Source organism: Electrophorus electricus, unplaced genomic scaffold (genome assembly GCF_041902795.1).
Source record: "Electrophorus electricus isolate QZ-2024a unplaced genomic scaffold, ASM4190279v1 Scaffold394, whole genome shotgun sequence".
Classification (NCBI taxonomy): Eukaryota; Metazoa; Chordata; class Actinopteri; order Gymnotiformes; family Gymnotidae; genus Electrophorus; species Electrophorus electricus.
This window is the reverse complement of record NW_027658687.1, coordinates 1-18016: the sequence shown is the minus strand read 5'-3', so window position 1 is coordinate 18016 and position 18016 is coordinate 1. Positions and strand designations below refer to the sequence as shown.

At 38.3% G+C, this 18016-nt stretch overlaps 1 protein-coding gene across 1 annotated transcript; it reads right to left on the bottom strand.

The window, feature by feature from the left end:
- Positions 1 to 10410: 10410 nt before the first annotated feature.
- LOC113588776 (elongin A, like) lies at positions 10411 to 17629 on the bottom strand. The gene is made up of 11 exons (XM_027028127.3): positions 17507 to 17629; positions 16407 to 16463; positions 16018 to 16130; positions 15144 to 15867; positions 14957 to 15059; positions 14572 to 14730; positions 14389 to 14486; positions 13734 to 13914; positions 11882 to 12002; positions 11211 to 11317; positions 10411 to 10850 (listed from the first exon to the last, which is right to left on the bottom strand). The coding sequence occupies exons 1-11, from the start codon at positions 17576 to 17578 to the stop codon at positions 10789 to 10791; spliced, it is 1797 nt and encodes a 598-aa protein (XP_026883928.2). The 5' UTR covers positions 17579 to 17629; the 3' UTR covers positions 10411 to 10788.
- Positions 17630 to 18016: the final 387 nt, after the last annotated feature.

Here is an 18016-nt window from a genome sequence, read left to right as displayed (position 1 = left end):
CTTGGATGAAGAGCTGGTGACCATCAGCATCCCTATTAAAAACTGAAAGCATAGCATCAGCCGCCAACCACCGTGAGTGGCACCAGTTATTGACATCTGTCTCTCATGAGTGGCACTGGCCGTAAACATCTGCCTTGCAGTTGTTGCAGCAGCCAACGAAAGTCATCAGCTTTGTGGTAGATTTAATTTTGCTAATGGTGTCAATAAAATGAACACACCGATAATATAGCCTCTTTAATAATTAATTTTTAAACTTACTGTGCTCTCGTCAACTGTCTGCCACTGTAGCGTAGCCTGCTATATTGTAAACCCAAACTATTACTGTTACATCACATAGCATTCTGCTTGTGAGAGCTAGATAAAGTTTTAAAGCTAGCTAGCTAATTGTTGGCTAAAATCATCCACCCAGCAACACAATTAAAAACAAACCCTATAAACTATTTACATTTTCACACATTCCACATTTCGCAATGGCCGAAAGTACAGTCTTTTAGATACCTGTCAACAGAGGCAGGCACAGTTTCTAAAAGGCAGGTGCCACTTGATTGTGACATGCATGCCATTTCTGGATGGCATTGCAGCCACTTCCTGCAGTCATATGTCAAAACAAGGACTGAATCCCCTCTCCTCACCCTTGACCTCCTTTGGACATCAAAGTCAAATCTATTTATACAACACTTTTTATAACACATTCTCACACAGCAGCTTTACAAATGTCTGGGTCCAGATCCCTAATGAGCAAGCCAGTGGAAACAGTAGCAAGGAAAAACACCCTAGGTAGGATTTAGAAAGAGACCTTGACAGAACCAAGACTCAAAAAGGAACCCATCCTCCATTGGCAGCCCAGATAGTACTAGTCCATAATTTATTATAAGATCAGATCAGAGCACTTGACTGTAGATGTAGATCCACAGTTACTCCAGTGGTTCTAGGGTGGAGCCTAGGTTATTCCAGTGGTTCTATGGTGGGTGAATTGTTTACTCCAGTGGGTCTACAGTGGAACCTCAGTCATGCTGGTTGTTGCCAAGGTAGTAAACATCCATGGCCTTTCTGCTCCTCGGGTGTGACCAACAGCCATTAATATTAGCATGTGTTAGCATGGCGGTGTTAGCAGCACTACTCCCTTCACTGGCTATGTCTCAAATATTCGCCTTAATAATCCAGCTGAACATGGATCAAAGAGTATGTATGCAAGTACTTGAATGCTGAAATTACTTAAAATACCCATCACTGCTAGTACCTGTGATAAATTAGTGAAGGTTTGTGTTGCCTAACGCTTACCTGTTAGGAGAAAATTAGCTCAGCATCTGTCAAAATCTTTCTTGGCTCTAAGCTGTCTCCGTCTTCAGATGCATCGCCAGCGTTTTACTAGCGTTTACTAGGTAACTCTTTGGTCATGGAACTTTTTAGGTCATGCAGAATCTAACATCAACTCTGTTGATTCAGCTTGTTTGCTTGCTTCCATGGCTGCAGCACGCTGCATTTGCTGGCCAATTTGTTTCACATGTGGCCAACCGGGCTGTCAAAATGGTATTGGGAATTGGGCAGCAGACAGGATCACAGGTCAAAACACAAACAGACTTTCCACTCCAGAATGGAAATTACAAAGGAGAACATACTGGCTATAGCACTCTTTTCGCAGAAGCCTGTATTTCAACTTAACATGATTTCTTAATCTCTGATGACACATCATGGTCATTTTATAATTTACTACAGTAAATATATTATACATTGTTCCTTTAAGTACTTAGGGATGTGAAGTGCAACCTGAAAACACTCCTACTCAGAAGGGGCAGCCAAAAGCTGACGAATCCAAATAAACACATAAAAATACATTGCTTCCAAAGCCAAAAAAATAATAAAAATCTGACCATGAGTCTTTAGCAGAGGATTTGATCATTAAGCCTTCCGTAATCAGTACATGTTTTTGAGCAGAACTTTTGGTTTGGGGGGAAAAGCAGCTGAGGTATAAAGTAAAGGGTTGCTTACTTTCCAATGTTGTCAGGAAGTGCTTGTAATGAAATGTCATTGATGGAAAGGCACGTCAGATTCCGTAACTCAGGGAAGGTCTGCGGCAATCTGAAACAAAGAGGGGTTTGACATTAAGCAATGCTGATGCAGCCCAAACACTGGTAGATAACAGACAAAAACAAAAGCCATTAAAATCCAAACTTCCTGCTGCTCTTCACATACTTGTAATATAAACTAAAAGTAAACATACTTTAAACCAATAACAAGGGCTATGAAATGACAAGTCTCAAAATGGATCCAAGTGACTGTGTAAACAGAAACCAAAACAGCATATGGCTAGAGGAGATCACAGTAAGCTTTTTAAATTGACATTTTTGGTATTCAGCAGATCCTCTTATCCAGAGCAATTTAAAAAGTGCTGTCACCTAGTCATAGAATGTATCCAATACAGTAGGCTAGAGTAGAGTAAAGGATACTGTTGAACCAGAATACTACTAAGCTCTAACACTATGCTGATAACAGAGCTGACAACCCATGTGAACCCACTACAAATGTCTAGTTATTCCATCATTCCTAAGTCAAATTAGGACATCAATAAATAACTATATAGGCGTTGCAGGCATATTAAGATTCTCTTAAGACCAAAGGCAGTGTACAAGCCTGACGTAATCAGCTCAGTGGGAAGGCACTGTTGCTAATTAAAGAAAATATACAAGCAATCAAAAAAAAAAAATACATGTGGTTACCAAAAAATCAAAATCCATTGTATTTGTGAGGTAGAATAGATGAGAACCCACCAACCAAAGAGAATAAATTAATGTGCAGACGTATTGAAACAGAAAAATGAACACGATTAAAAAAGATTAAATGTTGATTAGGCCCCAAAGGATAGAGACAATAATAAACAATGAGTGTAATGTTGTTGGTTAGTCAGCTCAACACCCAATAAAATACAAACCAATTATTTTCTATACAGGAAGAGACAATAGCAGAATAAAAAACTGCATCATAAAGTCAAAAGTTAAGGCCAAACACTCCTCAATTACCTTGTCAAAGGGTTTCCACTAAAGTCTGCTACTTGAAGAGCTTTACAATAGGAAATGGTCTCTGGAATCTCTATAATGTCTGTGTAAAATAAAAAAAAAATTAAAAAGTGGTTATAGTCACTTCCATAAAATATTATACATTCATATCAGTAACTTCAAACACTTTAACTGTATCACTTTACTAATCCAATAAGCAGCAGCCAAACGATTCAGAAGGAGGTCAAAGATCAATTTCAATTTACTGTCAATGTTTACCCAAAGGACTGCGTTAGTCAATGTTAGTGTAAACAGAGAAAAGGCATAAACCATCTTCAAGAGGGAAACTACCATTTTAGACCACAGAAGTCTCCTTCACAAATTATTAAGGGTTGTGCCAAATATAGACACCTGGCTGCAAAATCGCCATTTGAACTTTGAAAATAGTAAGCAGAAAGAATTATCATTATAATTATCATTCCACCCGTGTTCACATGGGAGATTTTCTGTGAACTGAGAAATCACCAGACTGATGTCACTTCCATAGCTAAAGTAGGGAAAGATGCAAAAATAGGTTGGGCGTCTGAATCCAAGTAGATGGGAGAGGCCAGAAATTTCAAACCAAACCCGTTTCCCACTTTACTGAAATACATATATAGGTCACCATTTGAGTACCCATGCATAGTGTGTAACAAACCATGCAGAACCTTAAGCTCTGTCAGGACTTGGAATGAAAGTTCTACCTAGTGATGCAATAGACGTATACATGATTGGCCTGTGACTGTAGTGTTATAATGGTGGGATATACACAGCACCACCTGTGCCACACTAAAACTGACATTATAGACAGCCTAAAGATAAGGGACAGAGAAAAGCCATTTTGCTTACCATTGCGTGAGACGTCAAGTTCTACAAGCTGCATAAAGTTGGCTATCTCTGGAGGAAGTCTCTGGATCTCATTGTCACTCAGTCCGAGCTTTCTTAACTTCACCAGTTGGAAAAATTGCTGAAAAAGATAAACAAGTTGTAAGCAAGTTGCAGAGAATTCTGCTTCTGGCAGAGCAATATTTCATTTGTTTGTTTGTCCACTGCCTTCCATTTAGCTAAAAGCTACGTCCAAGACAGAAAAACCTTCCTTATCATAATCAACATGACTAAATACAAGAGTTCCAAAGCTAATACCTCCTAGCTGGACCTTAACATAATCCAGGCGCCCATGTAGACACCAGATTGGCTGTTATGTATAAATGGAAGCGGGGGAAACCATGCAGTTCTTCCCTCCACTCTCAGCAAGCAACACGTTACAACTACCGTTCAGATGTGAACTCCAGCAGAAAGGTTCTACTCCGCACTGCTGTCTGTACTGGTGAGAGACATTTACATTCATTAAATGTATTACTGTCTATTTATTTATTCATTCATTCATTCATTCAAGCTATAGAGTGGAAAAAGAAAGGTCATTGAGGACTAGAGGAGATACCAGTTCAGCATACCAGTGCAGGCAATGTTCAGTGCATTTCCTAATAGCACTGGAATAAAGTGTCAAAATGCTTTGATGGTCTGGGAAATACATTTCAAAATGACTATAGGCAGACCATTTCACAATCAGTTAATGATTCAGTTTCAAAAAAAACAAAAAACAAAAAAACAACTTGTGTCTGGGAATAACCACATAGTCAATCCCCCACCTCTGAAGTGATCAACCATTCAACCGTCACTCCCTGCCTGTCACTTCTGTGGTTCCTCCCAACACCAGATAGTACCATGACCTGACCTGCTGCATTTTAACCAGTTTAAAAAAAAAAAAAAAAAAAAAAAAAAAAATCACCAGAAGGATACAAATTGCCCTTCCTTCAAATATACATATGTACTTAATCATCAACAAGTTTTTCAGGTGCTGACTTCAATTACCTGACTAGCAAGCCTAGGAAAGTGCATCATTCACCCAATTAAAACCAAAAGTATAATATTTTGGTGCGATTACATTCAAAATAGATAAATGCTTGTGATCCAAGTACAGTTATATGACTGGAAACCAATAACCAATTCAGTGTGGTCTTATGATGTCTTATCCTTGATTAACTAGCTGAAATAAAAATGGCGATGACCATTTAAGTGAATCATTCATTCTGCCTTGGCTTCAGGTTACCTGGCTACTTTCACATGCCTTTTGGGAGAACTACTACAAAGGGCTGCTTGAGGCAACATGCATAACCCACACTTTCAACAAAGCTAATCCTGTCAAACATGAAATCCTATATAACACAGAACATTTTCATATCCACTGACTGACTCTGCAGTGTCAGCATACAACAGAAAGAGCTCCATGGCTAGGTAGATGATGGAACGAGCTTCATGTTTCTGAGCCGTGTTAAAAAATAAATTAATTAAATTTTTAAAAAATAAAAATAAAAAAAATCCACTGACTCCTTAACGCATTTTATCAGTCTCATCCAGCACTGCCGGCACCACTGGCATTCGGTATTTGCCAGGGTAGCCGGGGCACGCTATCTAAAATAGGTGTTCCTTATAGCAAGTGTCAGAAAAGTCAAATATACACATCACTTTTGTAGGTGCAGAGAAATGGGTTAAATCCACCCCAAATATAGTCTTTAGGATAAATATGCAAAACAGACTTTTGTCTATTAAACTTGCAAAAAGCTACTTCACTGGCATAAAAACTCAACCACAATGACCAAAGGTGATAAAGACAGCCAAAACTGAACAAGTAAAGCTGAATTCAAAACAGCAATGAATGCCAATTTGACTAGGCACAGGTTTCACATTTCTTATCAGCAATACTGGTTACAAGGCTCAAAGGCTATTCTGTCCTCCAACACATAATCCCTTTTTCAGGTGAGTGGCTAGCTGACAGCATTTTGAGTTATGTTTTTTGTAAAACCTGCCAGTGTAAGAAAACTGAAATGGCAAGCATCTTGTACAGACAAAAAACTGACATTTCAGCCTGCTTTCAAATATCAACAAGGCCTATATATAGGCCTAACAATCTCACACAGCACTGCATACACCCTGTAAAATGTTACTCTTCCTGTTCTCTGTCTTGCTGATAAATTGGTGGTCTCTCCAGACAGCAGAAGAGAGACAAACTGCCCAAACAACAACAGCAGCAGCACCATGTGGGCTACCTTAGACATCCTGGAGCAATATTAACATTTTTGACCAAAACTTTGGCATTTGTTCTGTAGTCAAAATGGGTTATAAAATATTCCGACAAAGAAGCAGTCACCATAAATGAAACATGACATGACATGCTATGCAGAGTCAGTGATGACAACAGATAGGATTCAGTGAACCTGTTCACCATCTAACTTCCTGTCACTTTGTGCTCGGCCTCACTGACCCCTCGTCCACTCTACCACCTGCAATGTGACAAACAGTCCTTAAACTTTTAACCCCCTCTGTCAATATTTGGAACTTGATTAGGACTTGTTCAGCCTGAAACAGGCCACTAGTTCAGCAAACAATGCTGTTTGTTACCTGCTAATCATTTATGGATTCTACAAGCTGAATAAATAGCTATACCTGGAATGCATTAGTTAAATGCTGAATTTATGAGTTAAAAACATCTGATGTTACAACCTAGAGCAACATGAACCCCCATACCCTACCCCAACCCAAATGATGCATCACATACCACATTGTATGCTATTTGACATTGACAGAAGTCTACTCAGGAGTTCACCACAGATTTGAATAGTAACCGCGAGGGAACAGAACACTAGCTCAAGGATCTGGGTGGCATTTTTGATTAAAATAGTCTGTGAGAAAAAATTTTTAAAGCAATCCTGAAATTTCCTTCCTTCGTCAGCTGCAGCTCGTCAACTTTTGCAGTGGTACTCTTGCTTTCTCTGTGACCAGCTGAACAACATCATTAACTTATCTCAACAAAGTATAGTGCCCAGGCTAGGCCCAGAGGGGGAAGCGAGTGAGAGGGCAGACACAAACACAAGAATAACAGCAATTCCATAAAGGAATGGCAAATATTCCACCACATGTAAAGGTGCCACATAAAAGTGCCATTCTGTACAATGTGCTGTATGACTCAACATCAGCTTTCCACCAGCATAAAAAAAACAATCCCATATTCTATTAAGTTTCTATTAAAAGGTAAAGATAAAACCATCATGTTTTAACCATCATGTTATCACCATGTTTTCAGACTACAAGTAGCGGGAACATGACCAAAGATAAGTAGATATTAAGGAGAAACCAAACAATTGTCTTTTAATAATTTTAAAGCAAGACTAATTCATTAAATGTTTAAAAGCAGGGATTCTTTGGGCACAACCACAGTGCCCTTAAAGGGAAATCATGAAACACTGCTGGTTGATTTTTGTTTTCATGTTTCTTGTAGATAACAAAATGCATTGTTACTTTTTATACATTTACTGACCTTTTTTAAGTTGTTAGAAATAAGCAACTTTGTGTTTTGCTTGGACTCCTATGTTGCTGCTCTGCTTTAAAAGGCAACAGCATTAAACTACCAGACTACTCAGTTCAATTGACTATTTGCTTTCTTTTGTTAAGGAGTGTGATGAGTTCCCCAATTTGGTGTCAGTTCTAAAGGCTAACGTGCAAAAATTCTTGTTACTAGTTCAGACATCACCACAAGTTTCTATTACACTGACCTGTTATATAATTGTATCTCAGAAATATTTCAAACAAAAATTCTCTCTTTACAATGTGCCACATGCATTTGCAAAGTAAAAATTGTGAGCCAACATTTCAACATGTTCCACGCAAATTCCAGTGCTGACATGCTGGTTATAAACATCTAGAAAGAAATATAACTTGAAAAAAATTGTTTAAACATAACAGTGAAGAATTTGCTGCTGAAACATTTACATAGTCACTGTTGATAACATTCTAACGATGTTACAGACTCCTGAAGATCTCTGAAGTCACTGATTATTCCTATATTCACTGTTATCTTTAAATGAGGTTAATGAGTCCTGAAGATCACTAAAGTTATTCTCTACAGGTGATTAGCTGGAGAGGTAAAATGCATTTCTTCTTATCAAATGCAAGCGTGAAAAAATTGTTTGACCAATCTGGAATAAGGATTCAGATGACATGGAAGACTCGCCCTATTTAATATCAGTTTAGCAACATTGCATGCATGAGCACTCATGTACTACGTATACATGTCCCATGTTTTTTCCACAGACCAATTTTTAGTGGTGTATCAAACTTTTGATTTTTCTTCAGTACATTGCAAATATCCTGAAAGAAAAATCGTTATTAAGAAAACTAGCCAATATCATACATTTTAAGCCATATTTAGGACAGCCTTTTCCAAGGTGAATCAGACTGAGGAATTAATTTAACTCTGACAAACACTTAGTGCTATCCTTAAACATTTCATCTGAGAACACCTAGACAATTCCCTTTCTATGGCTTGTTCCTATGAAAACGATTTTCCTTGAGCACGTCTGGACAGTGTTGGAAACTTTATACTGGACTTTAACGTTTAGTCTACAGAAGAAAATGCTGATTTAAGGAATATTTAAAACTGCTGGGCCTTCACTTTTAATAATGACTGAAGAATAACCAGAAGGCGGCTATAACCTTTGTCGAGGATAAACGTAAAAATATGCGTGAGCCTCTCGGTCTAGTATTGCATAAATTCCGGAAGAATCGCAGACCGTACCTGCCACCATCAATGTTAGGTCAGCTAAACTATTGCAGGTAAGTCGTGGCATTTTCTAGTGAGACACAGATGGTCAACATGGGCGCACCAGATACTGGATATGCTCTATTCATCCGTAACAGAATAGTTGTTTCCAACAAGCAGTGGTCCCCATTACAAGCTGAATCATTCGGCATCTTCACGGCTTTAAATTACCATGGCTGTGATCTTACCTTGGGCAAGTCACGAAGTTGGTTTGCGTCCAATAAAAGCTCCTCCAAACTCCGACTGTAGCGAAAAATCTCATCTGGGACGTATAACAGAGAGCAGTGGCGCTTGTCGATCAGCTCAACGTGACGGTTACACCGCCACAGGGGTATACACTGAAACATCACGGGGGGATAATCCTACCCCCGGAAAAATCCGTACTGGAAAGTATGTACACACACCAAAAAAAACCAAAAAAAAACCACAACACAACCAACCAACCGGACACAAGAAGTTTCAACTACGAAATGCAAAGCGTCCACTCCTGGTTTAGTTTGCCCTACCATGAAAAGCAATTTCAAACGCAGCCAAACAACCTCCTCCCAGCCCGGACTTAAACAGTGTAGAGTAACGTGGGTTAAAACGTTGTCCAAAAGTCCACTTCTCTAGACGTTATCATTCGAAAAAAAGTTGTTTTTTTCTCCCGTCTTTAGTGGAAATGATCATTTCACATTTCCTCTTCTCTAAAGCGATTACATGTTTGTTTGGTTAGATCTGAGTCGTGTTTCTTGTGTTGAGGAGTTTATTTCCTCGTAGTCCCGTTTGTGACCCGGAACACTGACTCCCTCATTGCGAACTGACGTCGCAATTTGGTCTGATTTGGTCCCTCCCTTCCCTGGAAAAGATTTAATCTCCCTCTGTCCCCTTTAGAGTGCGTTTACAAATACGTTTTTACTTGCTTGAAGTATATTTAAAATCGGTGTTTTAAGAGACGATATATTTAACACGCTGGTTAGAGGTCAGTCCATGGCGGATACATGAACATTGCAATACATTCCTGAAAGAAAATTGGTTAATATTCTAGTCTAAATTACTTGAATAAACTCCTCTAGGATATCACGATTTAAGTATCCGAGAGTTAAAGGCGGTCTCGTCAAAAACGGGTTGAGTATCAATGAAAACTGATATATAAACTGATTTATGTTCTTTTGCTAAGAGAATAGCAATAGATTGCAGAAAAACAAATACACAATGCATCAATACATGATATTTGGGTTTTTTTTTTCGTTTACTTGAGCTAAATTAAAAAGAAAAAATTAGTAATGTATCGGTGCAGGAATAAAGCACCAGGAAGCACATAATAGAACCTACATTAAACGTGTATGCTGATTATAATGATTAACTTATAGTCGCAGAATTTTAATACAGGCGATCCAAATGTCCTTTTCTGATACATTTTGCTTTTTTGTCTTGAGAAAACCTGACTATAGTGATACGACATATTCATGTATTTTGTGTATTTATTTTGGTTATAGTTTAGAACACAATCTTCCATTCAAATAATTTTTCCATTTTGAAAAAAAGGTCAAAGAATCATTCATTTTAAAAAAGAGGGAGTTCTGACAATCCCAAAAAAAAAAAGAAAAAAAAAAGAAATCTCTCCAGTTGTATAATTGGCTTCCACATTGGCTTTGCCTATTTGTGGAATCCTTTAAGAACTTTTCAAAAGGTCTACACTCCTCCAAAAGTACACGTACTAAGAAAACAAGTCATCAAATATGACAACCGGATCACATTTTTAAAGGTGGTCCTAATATTTAATCCAAGGGTCCATGGAATAAGGACTACAGCAGGTATTTACCATTATAACCACTAGATGGAGACAAAACGTTATACAATCATGTCAATACCCCAATAAGAAATCAAAGCTAAATCATAACATTTATTTTATTTTACCAGTGCATTTAATCACAGCACAATAGGTAGTCATATCATTTGAAAGTGCATACTTTTATTTCCATATAGAAAAAAAAAACAAACACTCAAAATTAGTAGGAACTTATCCCTAACCTCTACAGCATCAGAAAAAAGAGGTAACTTGGTTTACATGGGTCTATAAGGATTGGTATGTATTCTATAGTCAGTCACCTTCCACACTCATCTACGTCCAAGTTGCTTCTTAAAAGCCTTCAAAGACTTTGCCATCATTGGAGCCACTCCTACAAACAGAAAACATTCTAAAATGAGTCTAAACTCAAACACCACCTTTCTCATGGAATAACAACCTTCTATATATTCTATAAAGGCAAAGCTAACAACTTCATCAAAGCACTGCTCTGATTACAGTCAGTATCCACTTCCTGCTACCAAACAGAATTATGATGAGACTGAAGGCACATCAACCAGACTGCAGTTTTTTCCTCCGTAAATATGGCTGATTTCTGTAAGAACACACTTAGCACATCATTATACACTTTCTTGAAGGCCAACTGGCTGTGCTATGGTAAACAAAGTAATGCTCTTATTGTAGGAACAGTATACCAACTAGCCTGAGTTAAAACAAGGACAGGATCTCTCACTTTTGATCTTTCGTGGGTCTTGGGACTGGTTGTTCCCAGAACTTGTGCTGGGAGGCTTGGAGGGCTCACTGAAGCAGGGTCTCCCTCTACCCTCTTGACTCTTCCCACTGAGAAAAAACACAGTATGGGGAATCAACACAGACTAAATACAGTCGGCGTATAGACCAAACACAGGACCAAGGTAAAGCCATAAAGCCAAACATGTGACTGACCTCTGAGCAGAGATGCTTACACACTCCAGTTCCCACTACTATTCTATATGAATGTTTGTCTTTCTATGCTTGCTCATACATCAATGGCACATGAAAAGCATTTAAGCCATGCTGATCCGACCTTTTCTAGGCACTTTGACTGTACCCAAAAACCTATTCACGAACCCAAATGAACCAGTGAGTACAGGCATTCCAACACCCCCTCCCCCCACCCCCAAAAAAACAAAAACCCACAACACTTATTCAAGGTTATACTTATGCTTCTAAACAGCGTAGATAGAACTTTGAAAGTCCTTCAAACATAATTGGTTATTTGAAGATCAATTAGTCATTTTGCCCAACTTCTAGAAACATGTCATCACACTACACAAAGCAGGTCATTATGAGAATGTTTGACTCCACAGGATGGCACTGAATAGATGATGAAGCCCAATCCAAACAGATCTGATCACAACTGACCTGGCCTTGTCTGCAGGGTGAGGGAAGCCAGGGCTGGCAGTGCCATGAAGTTCTTGCTGCATACGCACATTTCTAGGTGGCTTGGCAGCTGAATGTATAAATGCCATCTTCACCTGTCTTCCTGAAGAGGAAGCAAAAGAAAAGCACAGCTGTGAGGGCTGGCAGTAGCTAAGGACGATATCTGACATACAGACTATTACACCGAAGAAGTTAGGCTTTTAAAGGAAGCTGCAATTATGAGCTTTTGATTAGCGAACATATCTGTGGATATTCCTTAAGACTACCTGAGTCCAGTAGGCCAAATCTCTATTCTGTTTACTCCTATTAAATTACCATCATGCCAGTTCTACTATTGTGTAGTAATAGTTATAAAAGTGTGAAGGTCAAAAAACAAAAAAGGGTCAGCATGCACTTTAAACTTAATCAGCAATTTAAAGTTAAGGGAATAACTTGACTCTAGGGTTGGGCAATGTCTACCTACCTGGTAGAATATAATGTCTACATCACAATGGTCTACATTGGAAGTCTTAAAATACTTTTAGGTTTTTATATATTTTCTTTTACACCTTCTCAATGACTATTCAAATAGTTACATTTGAATAGTACAATTCATTTATTATTATTAATTAATTGAGTCCTTGCAACAAAAAGCCCATTTGTCTTTTTTGTAAAAATATCTTAAATCTGGTACGACTGTGATGCCCTGTGTTTAAAATAAAGCAGTCACTAAAGTTTCTCTTCTTTTTATTAGGCAATATTTAAATATAAATGTATGCTCACGTGGAAAAATATAAGCTCCACTGCCATTAAGTGTTTTCAGTACCAGAGATATACATTTTACAAAATAAAAACAATAATATAAAGCATTATTGCAAATATTTTTAAATGCACATTTTAGCATTTTAATGTAAAAGGTTGCACAAAAAAAATTAACTAAAAACATTACACCAAAAAAAAGGAAATGGCTGATATGGGTTTTCAACAATGTTTGAAAAACCATATTCATCAGTTCTATGGCTCAAGCTGATCTTTGGCTGGGGTTGGGCGGTGTATGACAACACAATGCCAGTTCAAGACCGCAATATCAGTCAGCCATCACTGATGGACAATGACATCAGCCCAACCCTACGTGGTACCCAGCAATCACAACCTGGTGGGATAAGAGCGTGTTTGTAAAATTTAGAAAAATCAGCAAAATCATGTTTTAAAAGTAGGAGCTGCAAAGTAATGCCTATTTGAGGTACTATTACTACTGAGGCCATAATCAAAAGGCCATTTGGGGTGAAGTTTTTGTAGAGGGGACTCGGGTGAATGACAGGCGATTGAGTATGCCATATACTACACCTTCTGGCTGAGGCAAGAATGTGAGTACAAAGCAGGTTCCTCAAATTCAAGACCAATACCATATTCCCCTATTAGGATTTTGCTGATGAACTGATTGTGATTAATTTCACTTTAGACTATTCATAGAGGAAAAAAAAAAAATGGGGCTATCCAAGTCATCTCACCACTACACCACTGTTCCTGCTACTGTGAAAGCACTAAAAGGTGAACTTAAGACGGTGCGTTTCTGATCAAACAAGGTCTTCCAGTTCGACACATGAAACAGCATTTATCTATTAATACATCAAATGTGTTGGATTAACCCGTAAATGACAAGCATGTTGAAATGGCAAATTTTCCTACCACAACAGTATTCCCAATATTATCCAATTTAACAACTTCTTGGTCACAGCAACTGCACAAGTTTCAGTTGTGTGAACTCATTAGGAAAAAGCCAAATCATCTACAAATGAGGGCTGAGGTTTTGGAGCAGGAGAGCCTTTTCATGCCCTAATCCTTTGGTCTTTACCTTTTGGCTTCCCAGAATGAGCAGACACAATGCTTCTGGTGAGCTGCTGGAGCTTGTGCTCTCGCTCCTCAGACAGGCGGAGGTACATCTCCCTCCAAGCCTCATACTCCTCCAGCTGAGCATTCCGGAAGTCCCGGCGACAGTGCCTCTCCCACAGGTGGTCAGTTACGCCTATGTACACCTGTGGGGCCAACATATAAAGCAACATATAGTGCCAAACACCACCTTGTCAATGGAAACACCAGAAGTAGGGGTAAAAAAAAAAATAAAAAATAAAAAAATAAAAATAAAAAACTCAAGTACAACTAGCTTTGATTGTTTGAGGACTCAAGAGAAACTCAGCAGGTGTCTCTCTGTCCATGTTCCAACCTTTGTAATTCACAGAAGGCACCTTTAAGGTAATTAAAAAGCTCCTGTCCCCATTATCAAAACTATATTAGTCGCTAAAACCTACATGACCCTGAACTCATGTGTGAAAATCCTAATAGACATGTGCATGTTACAGGTAAGACTTGGAGAGATTGTTCAAACAGATGCATTGTTCAGAGAGAAAACACCACATGAATTAATCCTAATTTTGCAAACTGCAATTGCCATCTTTCATTGTTGGTCACATTAGAATTAATTGGTATGACTATCCATTATAATCCCTTACAGGATTGCAGTCTTCAATCCGTAACAGCTGCTCCGGCCTGCAACGCTCCAGCACTGGCTCCAAGAGTTCAAATGGAACCCCTCCAATTTCGTAGAGTGCTAAACAGGGATAAGGCAATAAACCCCTTAAAAGTCATCAGAGCTCAAGGGGTAAGGGCTAACCCCACATGTCCGGCTCACTCACAGTCAATATTGTTCTGCAGGGTTCGGATGCATTGCTGGTATAGGGTCATCATAGTGGGAAGATACGCAGCCTTGCTTCCAGAGTACACCTGCATCTTCTTATTAAGCCGCTGACCGGTAAACACTGCAGCTTCTTCATAGGTATCTGTGGCCTTCTGAACTACAAACCCCAAAGTTCAAGGCTTAAATATTGTAAAAAAAAAAAATTATATATTTTTTTTGCAAACACAGACAGGCACAAAATCATGTCACAGATCAAGGCCTGTCCTGGACAAAATTATGCCACTGTCAAAGGCACTAATAAAAATGATACTACTTAAATGAGATGAAATTATAAATTTTTGATATACAGTATATGTTAACATGAAAGTAATCAAATGACTCACCTTTCTTTTCTGTTAAATACTGATACTGAGAAAGATCCTCACTTTCAGGAGAAATTACAGGCAATGGAACCTTGAGCAAGTCCAACACTGATCCCTTTGAACCCTTTGAAGAGTTCATATAATTTCAAATCAAAACCTCAAAATAATCACAGTCTATGAATCATGAACAAGTGGTGCCAGTAACTACCAAAGTAATCGATGATTCCATTGCTGAATCGCTTGGCGTCGTATTGGAGACTTCACGTACTTTGCCATCCTCTTTTTGGTTAGTCTTAAGATGCTTTAGGTTTCTATCACATGCCCTCTTCTTTCGTTTAGGGGCCTCACGATCATAGTTTAAGTATGCCTCAAAGGACATGGAGGGCATTTCAAACTCCTCAATCTCTGGGTCCCTGCCAACTTCCAATACCTTTTCTGTCCTTTTCTTCTCCTCGTGGTCCCTTTTTTTTAAGGCATCTCTTTTCTTTTCACGCTGTCGCTCACACAAATCATCTTCCTTCAAATGACTATTTTTTTGCTTATTGGAGTTCTTGGGTAGCTGAGTATTCATTACGTCAGAATCCTTTGCAATATTTTTTTGCTCACAATCTTTTTTCTCTTTATGGTAGCCACTGGCTAACATCTCTTTTGAAGATTTTTTAGGTGTCTGTGGCTTATGGCCAACATCAGAGTCTTTCTTTGTGCAATCTTTCTTTTCGCCGTCTGTGCAATCTTTTGATTTAATCACTGTCTGCTTGAATTTACTTTTACTATCAATGTTTTTCGACGGTTTACATTCAAGGCCAATGTTTTCATTCTTGTGCTTCGCTTCAGACGTTTTCGTACTCCCTGAAGCCTCACTGTTTTCTTCTTTGCCCGTTTGTTGAACCTCTTCCTTCATAGAGGGAGACTGAAGCTGCACAACATTCGAACTATAACAATAACACAGAGGAAAATGATTCAAATGGTAAACTGAAAAGCACTGTAAATATGAAAAAAAATAGAGGTATTGTAAGTATATTTCAAATAATAATATACTTAATGTATTCTTAAAAAGTGATTATTATTTGGAGAGGCAGTACCTTGAAGGCTCCTTTGGAACCAGTTTTTTCCACCGATGAACTAACATTTTGGCCATTTCCCCAGCATCATCATGTTTTCGAAAGGAGTTCACTACTTTACCAATTCCAGTTTCCTATATATATATATATATATATATATATATATATATATATATATATATATATATATATATATATATATATATATATATATATATATATATATACACACACACACACACACACACACACACACACACACACACATACATACATACATACATACATACATACATACATACATACATACATACATACACACAATGTATAATGGCTTAATTTATGAAGGAAAAAAAACTAAAATAAAGGTTTCCTCCTTGGGGGAATATAAAAAGGGGATTGTCTCTTACAGCAAGAATATCAAGCGTTATGTCCAGTTCTTGAAGCTTCTTCAAGGTTTTCAGCAGCTGAAGTGGAAAAACATTTTTTTTCCCCCACTATGCATATGTATCAAAATATACAATGAAGAGCACAAGTGTTTGCTGTCAGCAGATTACCATTCATCTACTGGCTTCTTTAGTTATTTCATCTAGCAGTGACTGCTGGAATAAAGTCTATACCTTTCATTTCCTCGATACACATGGAACCAACACACTCCATTTAAGGAAAATATCCAGCCAGATCCATTGCATTGCTACACTGGAAAACCAGATATGCTAAACCAGCTGGATAAGTAGACCCTATGTATGGAAAAGCCTAATATGCAGCTGCTCCATTTGCAAAGTTCTATAATTGGGAAATGCCACAACAGCCACAGGTTGTAAAAGACCTGCCACCACACACGTGGAAGGAGTCACATGTACCATTTTAGTAAACATTCAATATTTCAAATACAAAAATAAAATTAAACTGCACAATACATCATTGTAATTAAGCAGATCTTATAAGTGAGTCATCTCACAGCTTCCTAATTCTTTTCCTCACATTGACAGTCAGTCAACAGGACAGGCAACTGCTGTAGTATTTTTAGCCTGGAACCACTCAAACCCCAACCCCCTTCATCATGTCCCCACTAGCAAAAGGCAGGCACCCTCAGGCTGCACACCCAAACGTAGCACCTACTAGAATGTACACGAAGAGAGGCTATGCATCATCACACGCTACAAATACTATTCTATGATCAATACGAAGTTTAAAGCACCAAATCTATAATTATCTTTCCAGAACACGTCTGGGGCTGTAGGCCTATTCAGGTAGAGTGAATATGAGAGTCTAGTAACGACCTTAATAACTCATGTCTGTTTGTTACTACATACAGCCTGATTTATCTTCAAACACGAGAAACGCTAAGGAATTCCTCAGTGCTAGTTCACTGAGGTGACATGAACATGGCTGTGAGCTGATCAAATCCCACCCTAATAACTACGCCAAACGTTTTATGCAAAATACTTTAGTAGCACCATGAGCATAAATGGTTTAGCTTTTGTGTTACAGTTAAAGAAAACAATACCGTCCGTCCTTCTCTGCTCTCTTTAAGCTGAAGTTTCAACTGTAACACTTTTTCCACGTCTGCCGAGGCCATGACGGGCGCTCACGTGCGTGATGTACCTGCTCATGTGAAAACGATGTACGTTCAGCCGTCATCTTTATATGGGCGGAGACGTTGACAGTGTTGCCCGACCATCATAAAGACGAAGACTCAAAGGCCAATAAATATACATTAAACTTTTCTATAGGCTACGCTCTGTAGAGACCCTGTAGTATACAAATAATTTGTCCATTAAAATCATAACTCGTCTGTTTTATGTGATAAGTAGAATATTCTTATTTACCCGTTCCTTAAAACACAACTTCATATTGATTATTAAAATTCTAAAAGTGGGCCTACAAAATGGAATAACTACTCCACTGCATTTATATATGTCTTCTTTTATTTTCTGAATATAATTAAATTACAAGATCGGTTTTATCAAAACGGAAGGTGGTGTCCTGCGCCCGGCCGTATTGCGCAATCAATCTT

Excerpts from the sequence above, each read along its gene's own strand:
- LOC113588776 (XM_027028127.3), bottom strand. The coding sequence starts at position 17,578 with ATGGCCTCGGCAGACGTGGAAAAAGTGTTACAGTTGAAACTTCAGCTT. Across the intron at positions 16,131-16,406 it reads TAACGCTTGATATTCTTGCT|GAAACTGGAATTGGTAAAGT; the intron begins GTAAGAGACAAT and ends ATATATATATAG. Across the intron at positions 15,060-15,143 it reads TGGAATCATCGATTACTTTG|GGTTCAAAGGGATCAGTGTT; the intron begins GTAGTTACTGGC and ends AACTCTTCAAAG.